Source organism: Spermophilus citellus, assembly GCF_964194105.1.
Source record: "Spermophilus citellus genome assembly, chromosome: 6".
Taxonomy (NCBI): domain Eukaryota; kingdom Metazoa; phylum Chordata; class Mammalia; order Rodentia; family Sciuridae; genus Spermophilus; species Spermophilus citellus.
In genome coordinates, this window is record NC_138187.1 from 90,174,673 (window position 1) to 90,183,614 (window position 8,942).

The following is an 8,942-nucleotide window of genomic DNA, read 5'->3' on the forward strand; positions in this document are numbered from 1 at the left end:
GGGGCACTGAGCTGGGGACTCGTCAGGACTCATGCTTCTCCCTCGGGGAATTACCGAGTCCCCTCTCGGGGTGGGCTCCGAGTTCTTCTCGGGCTTCAGGGAGAAGATGCTGTCTTCCTAGGTCTCACTGCTCCCACTTCCTGAAGCCGATGCCCTTTCTGTTTCTCCCAGGCTAGTGTCCCCAAGGAAAAACACTGAGGACAGCAAGTGCCACTGGGGAAAGAAACATTGTCTATGCCAGCCCTGCCCCCTGGGTCCTACGGTTTTAAACTTATCTTTCTTATCACACACATTGAGGTCTTTCTCACTTTCCTGGCTCCATTCAGACCCATGAGCATTGCCCCTTGTTTTGTACCATTTGTGTTATAAAAAGCCCAGGAGAGGGCTGACAAATCTGTGAAGCCTCTAAGCTGTCGTTGGTTTCTTGGACGGTCAGCTGGCCCAGCACCCCTTAGCTCCTGCTGGGAGGAAGGAAAATCTCAAGGGTTGGGCTGAACATGAAAATGGCCAAGTCAACCCTTCACCTTTGTGTGGTGCGCTATGGGCTGCCAAGCGTTGCCACAGCACTTTTCCACTGGATTCTCACAAGGGCCCCCTACTGTATATGGAAAAGGGATTACTGGTCTCTTTTACAGTTGACAGAAACTAAAGCTTAGAGAACTGTCATTTCTCCAAAGGCTCCAAATTAGTAAATTGCAGCCAGCTTACAATGAGTGTTCTGACTGTGGGTTGAGGGTCTCCTTGGGACCTAGGCTTGGCGAGGCCAAGGGAACTTAGCTTCTTGGTCACCTCCCGCTCACCCTCTTCTCTTATCCTGTTTTCATTCCTTGTGTTTGAACAGCTGGAGATTCAGAAGAATCTTTCCCTGGGGTTGGCCTAGAAATAGAAGAGCAGACCTTGGGAAATGCTCCCCTAATGGAGGTCCTATGAGTTCTGCCGTGGGCAACCCTGAGGGTAAAGGCGCCTGCCAGCTCCCTGATTTAACTGAACTATTTTTGACTTGTGCTTTTTTGAAAAAATGCCTTATCTCGGAGGCCTTCTCCGCCTATGAACGCCCCCTCACACACTGCCTCATCCTAACCAAGTCTCAATGACGTCACATCAGATGGCAACAAGGCCAATGTAGTGCCGTCCCATGTCGGCATGGCACACTTGGAAGTGAGTATTTCTCTAAGCCATGCACATGAGTTCCAGGTCCAGGGAGTGGGACAAACAGTGTGCGGGTTTAACTGCCCTGTGAAGGGACTGGGGACTAGACCACTTCCCACATGCCTGTGTAGTCCCAGGCAGTCTGTGCTTTGCTCCTTCAGCAGGCCAAGAATAGCTAACATAAATAGAACTTCCAGATATCCTAAATATTTCCCAGGAAACAATAATGGGCACCAAATTGGCCTTAGCATCTATGGGGAATTGGTTCCAGGACCCTCACCCCAGGATATCAAAATCCAAGGATGCCCAAATCCCTTATATAAAATAGTATTTGCCTATGACCTACACATCCAACCCTGGTGTATACTTTATCTCTGGATTATTTACAATGTATAATGCATGATAAAGGCTATGTAAATAGTTGCTATCCTACGATGTTTAGGGGATAATGTCAAGGAAAAAGTCTGTACATGTTCAGGACAGACACAGTTTTTAAAAACAACTTCTATCTGCAGTTGGTTAAAGGCAGAACCCACAAATGAGGAAAATCAACTGTACATGATTTGTCTACCTTTTCTTTTGTTTACTCTGAGCTTCTAGAATTATTGAAATATATTTCTGGCATTCATCTACTTGCCTTTAGTCATTTAGATCTCAACTACCCCAAAGGATTTTTATATAGGTGTGTCCCAGCAACGCGTGCGATAATGATAATCCCTCTTTATTCAGTGTGCAAGCTCATGGAAATTTCCAGGCTTCAGAATAGCGTCCTAAGGCGAGGGAGTTGAAGAGGGAGGAGGGAAATACTGGGGAAGGATACTGGCCACCTTATATTGTTATATTGTGTACACGTACGAATATGTAATAACAAATCCCACCATTATGTACAACTGTAATGTACCAATAAAAATATGGGGGGAAAAAAAGCACACAGTCCTGAACCACTTCCTGTCTCATCGGCAGCCCCAGCACCACACTCAGATCAATTGATTTATTACTGTTTTTAGATGAAAGTTGCTGATTTCCAAGCTTGTTTGATCTCTTTTATCCTGGAAACTTTGGGTTCTGCCTTAGGTTCTGCCCTAGCAGTTGTGAATTGAACAGGAACACTAGGCACACTGAGGTAAGATCCATGGGACAGGGACAGGGGGACAATCACCTAGAAAAATCAGAGCAGACCAGGACTTCCTTGTGCATGCCTGACAATGCACAGTGTGCCCAGTGCTGTGGGACGGCAGAACCGAGGGCCGTGTCGATCACCTTCCACCACAAGAGTGACACTCCATCTCATTTGTTCTGAATGATGGGGAAGGAAACATGTGATCCACCTTGGGAGGATTTCCATCCAGGGTGGTCAGTTCTTGTGCTTCGGTTTTCTGGAAACGTGCCTTGCTCAAACACTTCTCACAGAAAGTGCTGGATGAGTAGGGCTGAGTGTGTGTGAGGACTGATGAGTAGGCCCTGGGTCTGGGACACGGAGCAGTGTGTCCTGCCAAGTTCCCAGGCGTGTCAACGATGGTGAGAGTGGGGAAGGACTGCTCTCACCAATGAACACAACAAGTCCAGGCAGACTGTGGGCACTGGATAAATAGCAGCCCTCAACAGCCCCAAGGCTCCCTTCACCTGAGAAAGCACAGACCCGCTCCGTGAGAGGAGGGCCTCTGTCATTTCCTAGGGGCCCCTGGTGTGACTTTATACTTTGTAGCTCAAGAATCACCCTGTTGGTTGGAGAGGGGTCTGCAATGGAACAGTGACCTGCAACTTCTGAGTCCTTACCACGTGAGCATTTCCTGTTAACTGTGTCCATCTGTCCAATCTGTTCAACATTCATGGAGCACACTGTGGTGGGCACTAGCAGGAGCTCTGCCAACGCTGTCCTTAGTGTCCATGAAATCAGCACTTCTTACCTCTGCTGGAGACGTTCTCAGCCCATCCAATGGCCACCCTGGCCTGCTGTAAGGATATTTATCTTTTGTCCAGGAAGAGGATGGCCCAGAGGAGATGGAAGCCTAACTTGGACCTAGCAGAAAATTGGTGCAGGATAACTGGGTGACAGGTGATAGTGATGCTCCTATATCACTGCAGCCAGGCCCTGAGCTAATCCTCCCTGGCAGCTCTTTGATCCCTGCGGTGACCCTTTGAGGCAGGGATGGGGCCAGGAAGCACCTTGCCCAGGGTGCACACGGAGGACAACGGGGGAGGCAGGACTTGACCCCACATTGCTACTGAACCACATGCTCTTGCTGCTAGAGGGGACACTGTGCTGCATTGAGGGGCTGTGGGGGAGGGGGCTGGGAGCTGCCCTCTTGACGGTACACCACGCTCATCTACCATTTCCGCTGTCCCGTGCTGAGGAAAATCCTGATGGCCATGAGCTCGTGAAGCTGGTCCTAGAAGTTCTCTCCCATGGTTCACGCCCTGGAGAGGTGCAGTGACTTCACACAGACCTCTCTTCACTTCCCTGTGGGGAGCCAGGCTGTGCCAATACCACAGACTCTGCTCAGGTGCGAGGGTGAAATCCGGTTCCTGCAAGTCACAGGAGCCAAGACCTGTTTGACAGGTTTCTTATGAGTGTTTCACCCACAGGAGCCAAATAATAATGGGACACTGGAGTGTGTATTTGTTCTTGGGGCCAAGCTCATGTGAAAGCAGGACTCGATTTTAGCCGTTTATCCCAAACATCTGAACAAAAAGACAACCATCCCACACGCCTCCTCCCAACACCCGTGTGCACAACCGCATACTTAAACACATGCACACATACGCACACCCCACCCAGTGCACACACATAGACACATAGGACACATGTAACCACATACACATATGTATATATATAAACACATGCATATATGCACACTCATGCACAGTGCACACATACATACATAAATGTGCACCTACATAGGTGTACATAGGTGTCACATAAAAAGCACACCTATACACTCGCACACACACAAGCACATATCCACATGTGCAAGTACACATGAGTGCACACAGCTATTGCATAGGGCAGTCCCCTAGGCCACAAATGCTCCCCTTCCTGCCCTGGGAGCTCCAGCAGTATTGGAGAGGTTTCCATCCTTCCTCCAATTCCCTCAGAGGTCTTCAGCCCTCTTAATTGAAGGGGCACCTTCTCCTCCAGCGCCACTGTCATTCTCTCCGGGCAGAGTCTGTATCTTCACCAGAGAATGACATGTGAGGGGCAGCAGAGGGGACACGTCTTGAAGAAGAGAATCCACCTCTGGTACTCAGTGAAGAGGCTCAGGCCTTCCTACACCCCTGCTCTCTCCTCCAACCCCACAACCTTCTCCTTTCTCACCTGGTTCCAGGTGCTGCCTCTCCCACTCAGCTGTGGTTCTTCTGGGCCCTTAGCACCTCCCTGGTATCCCTCACACACAGCCCAGGGCCATGGCCACCATGGCTGGGAATGGATGGATCTGCCTGAGTTTGCTTCTCAAGTGGCCCCAAGGGGACAAGGAGCAAGTGCCAGGTCCCCCTCGCCTTGAGACCCTCACTGCATGAACTGTATCCCTTCCTTTTATCACACAGGGAGCCTCTCAGGAAGCACAGCCTAGTGAATGCACTGGAGCTGGGAAGGAACCCATGAAACTATGTCATCCTTAGGTTTCTACTACCTCTTCTACACACAGCTGGAACGGGCTCTGTGTCTGGGCTGCTGCACATTAAAACAGCTGAAGAAAAGGGCTTGCACAAGCTTATCCAGATTTTGGCCACAAAGGCAGTGTTGTCCCCTTTTCTAACACCTACTTTGACCCCTAGTATCAAGCTCTGTAGTGTAGGTGACACATGGATGACTGACCCAAAGAGGAGGGGAGAGTGGGTCCCATCCTTGGAGGCTGAGCCCACGTTACTGACTGCTCACTAGCCGAGGCAAGAGTTTGGGTGAGAAAGAGTAAAGAAACCACTTCAGTGTTTATATCTGCTCTCAAAAGAGAAAGCATAGCCTTGCAGAGGAAACAGGATCCAAACATGGCAGACCAAGGATGCAGAAGACATTCAGAAGTCACAGGACTTTTCTTTCTGGTAGCTCCATCTCTTCATCTAGAATATGAGAGTCAGTAAGAATGATCACCTTTCTGTCCCATGGTGGATATCAGCCGGATGCTTTTCTGAATGAAGCCCCTGCTGTGCATGGAATGACACCCCCAACAACCTCAGGGGGACAAGTCTTGTTTTTTTAGGTCAAGCAACAAAGGTATGAAAATAGAATTGAGAGTATGCTCCCTCTTGAAGTGGATATCTTCCTGAGGTTTACATCAAAGGTGAGCCAGCTTGTCCTTGAACATATAGGTTCATCACAGAATAATGACACCTTCTGTGGTTCTGAACTTTAAACTTTGATCATAAGTACTCTCATTAGATATGGTGGGTGTATCATCCTAGTTAATAGGTAAAGATATCGAGATGGAAGTTTCCACATCGGTGACCGACCTGGAACCAGGAACTCGAGTCTTCTATTTGCAAAGTTTGTTTAACAGCCAGGGAATAATAATAAGACCATAATTATGAAGCATTTGGATTTTAATCATGGGTCCTGCTAACAAGAGAAGAAGAAAAGGAAATTTCAAATACAGATGGATATCTTCAAATATTCTTTAAAAAATATAAATAAAGGAGCTGGGTTGAATCTAGTTATTAAGAGTTCCACCCTTCCTGTGTCTTTACTCAGCAGGATGCTTCCCTGTTCTGGTCTCCAGGCTGGAATGATGTCTCCACCTGAAACTGGTTGCCAGTTTTATTGAGAAATTGGTTGCTTAATGTATACTGAGTCCTCAGCACTATTCCAATAGAGATGAGATAGCAATCCTTGTTCAAGGACTTTTTATAAAAGGAGTTGGGGCTGGGGATGTGGCTCAAGCGGTAGCGCGCTCGCTGGCATGTGTGCGGCCCGGGTTCGATCCTCAGCACCACATACAAAGATGTTGCGTCCGCCGAAAACTAAAAAAAATAAATAAATATTAAAAGGATTGGGGACACTGTGCCCAGCTGTAATCCCAGAGCCTCGGGAGGCTGAGGTTGGAGGATCACAAGTTCAAAGTCAGTCCCAGCAACTTAGTGAGGCCCTAAGAAACTTAGTGAGACCTGTCTCTAAATAAAATCCTAGTACCAAAAAAAAAAAAAAAAAAAAAAAAAGAAGGAGTTGGACAACTGCGACATTTCTATTTCTCTGTCTCTCTCTGTCCCCCTGGACTCTTGGGGTGGCATGCCAGGCAGTCGGGGCTGCACCTAAGGGAAAGAGAGAATGCTCTATTTGATTGGCTGAACCAGAGAAAGGGATTTTGTAAGTTTTGCAGGAGGAGAGTAAAGGAATTTATTCCTTATGGGGGGATGAGAATCCATAGAGATCAAGAGGAAACTTCCTTTAGAAAGTCACTGTGGGAACTCCATGACGAACCTCCCCTCAGAAGCAGGGATCCCACCACAGGAAGGACCTGAGGATGGCCCACCAAGGGCTGAGCTCTTGGTCTAAACCTTGCTGTTCTAGGCAGTAGGCAGGGATGAGCTTTTTTTCAGAGGGTAAATCAGATGGAGGGCTCTGGGGTCCCCGATAAGTAACCACGCTTAGTGCTGATGCTCAGCGAAACCAAAGGCAGGCCAAGTTCACACTGCAGCGCCTGTTCTGTTTCCTCCTGCCCCACAGCATCAGCTGGGCTGGCCTTCTATGGTCAGTCAGTTTCCAGGGGACTATGTCAAGACTCCAGCCTCCTGGTATCATCCCCCCTATGAATGGGCCACAGCCACTCCCCTCCAAAGGTATCCACACAGAGGATCTTGGACTTAGCAATGGAAGAGAACTGAAGGAATCACTGAGCTGGAGGGCTCTCCTGGTAGGGGGATATAAAAGCCTTTGCCCTGCCTCTGAAATTACACTTCACATGTTCATTTGATAAGCAACAGCTTAGCATCAGCTGTGGTTCTGAATGGAACATGGCTCCTTGCTTCCTGGAAGCGAAAAACTTGCCAAAGTGAAGAGAACTCATCTGCTGCTCTAGACCTGTTGCCTGCCCTGGCCTGGGAGCTTGATGGAGCCCAAAGTTTTACCCATGGAGACTCATTTCTCCCACAGACCCCTCTACCAGCCCCTAGGGAAAGAGCAGAGAGGAGAGCAGCTCTCCTCCTGGGGACAGCTGTGCTCCTGAAGTAGGCTTCCTGCACAGCCCTTCCCCTCTCTACCCTTAGTCTCTGCGAAATTGGGGAAGCTGTCCTGAACCCATGGATCCGGTTCTCTGTGAGTATCAGTTGCAAGGGAACTGTGCTCTGAGCAGGTGTCCTTGCAGTAGGGTGGTCTGCCATCAGGGCCAGGAGAGGTCACTAGGTCTGCAATTCCATGCTGCTTCCCACCCAACTCTTCCCATGGGCCCTCCCACTCCAGTTCCTGCATTTCTTGTCTATAGCAGGTCTGTCCCTCCCTGGGAGGAGGATCTTGCCTGAGGACAGGTGGAGGGTGGGGAGCCTTTCTCCTCCCTCTGCTCCAGTTGCAGAAAAGGAGGGGGTTCCCACTCTGAGGCAAGGCTGTCCTGCAGCTCTGCCCTCTGACAGACACTGCCTCAGAGCCCAGTGGCTGCTCTGAACTCAGAACCACGATTCCTGGGAGCAACAGGTTGTCAGCAAACTCAGAAGCTTTGAAAGGTGCAGGGTCACAGACATGGCTGAGGAGCTGTCTCAAGAGCAGGTGGCAGAGTACAAGGAGGCCTTCTCCAGGTTCGACAAGGATGGGGATGGTAACATCAATGTCCAGGAGCTGGGTGAAGTGATGCAGATGCTGGGCAAGAAATTATCGGAGGCCGAGCTGAAGGCGCTCATCGCCATGGTAGACACAGATAATGATGGTGTTATCAGCTTCCAAGAGTTCCTGGCAGTGGTGGCCAAAAAGATGAAGGCCTGGGGCAGTGAGGAGGACCTGAGGGCCGCCTTCCGTGCCTTCGACATCAACGGTGACGGCCACATCAGCGTGGAGGAGCTCAAGCAGGCCATGGCCCAGATGGGGGAGCAGCTTTCGCAGGAGGAGCTGGATGCCATGATCCGCGAGGCTGATGTGGACAAGGATGGGCAGGTGAACTATGAGGAGTTTGTGCAGATCCTCACCCAGAAGTAAGGCTCCCAGGGTGCGGGCCTCACCCTGTCGGACTGATTCTGGCCCACCGGCTTCTCTGCCTTCTCTGGGCCTCTGCTTTTGTTGTGGTGCAATAAAGGGAAAATCTGGGTTGGTAGATGGAAATTCCTCATCCATGAGGAAGACTGTGCTGTCCTTGGTCTGGATGCTGTGCTCTCCGGGACTGCTCACAAGCTCCTCTCTGCCGCTGAGACCCTGGGCAGAAGGTACCTCTTTGAACTGGTCCCTCCCGCTCTCCCTGCAGTGGAATGGGTGTTCCCTACCTCACAGGGCTGTCACAATGGTTTAAATAAAAGGAATGATAAGTCCAGCTGTGTGGTTGGTGTTTGATTGTAAAGTAGACAGTCCAAGGGACACAAACAGTGTATTTGAGATACTTTTGAGGCTCAGTCCCTCTTTTCACGTGGACCTGGTGGGAATACTGGTTTGAGTAAGCCCCACGGTCCACCTCTTGCCTCCCCTGATACCATCAGAAAAGGGAAAGGTGGGTGGCTCTATGGGGGTGGGGAGAATGGAGGAAACGGGTGTCATGGCCCTAGGGTCTGCCTGAGCTGCTGGGTGAAGACCAGGCCAGAGTCTGAGATCAGGGTGGGCAGCACCACCTATGCCCATGAAGGAAGGATAATGTCCAATGCATGTCGCCTGTTGGGTTTTAACCTCA

General features: G+C 49.9%; 1 protein-coding gene across 1 annotated transcript; it reads left to right on the top strand.

Annotated features, from left to right (window-relative positions):
- Positions 1-7,813: 7,813 nt before the first annotated feature.
- On the top strand, positions 7,814-8,263 carry LOC308651941 (calmodulin-like; the record flags this gene model as incomplete). Its single annotated transcript, XM_081299529.1, has 1 exon — positions 7,814-8,263. One exon carries the CDS (start codon positions 7,814-7,816, stop codon positions 8,261-8,263), a length of 450 nt encoding a protein of 149 aa, XP_081155655.1.
- Positions 8,264-8,942: the final 679 nt, after the last annotated feature.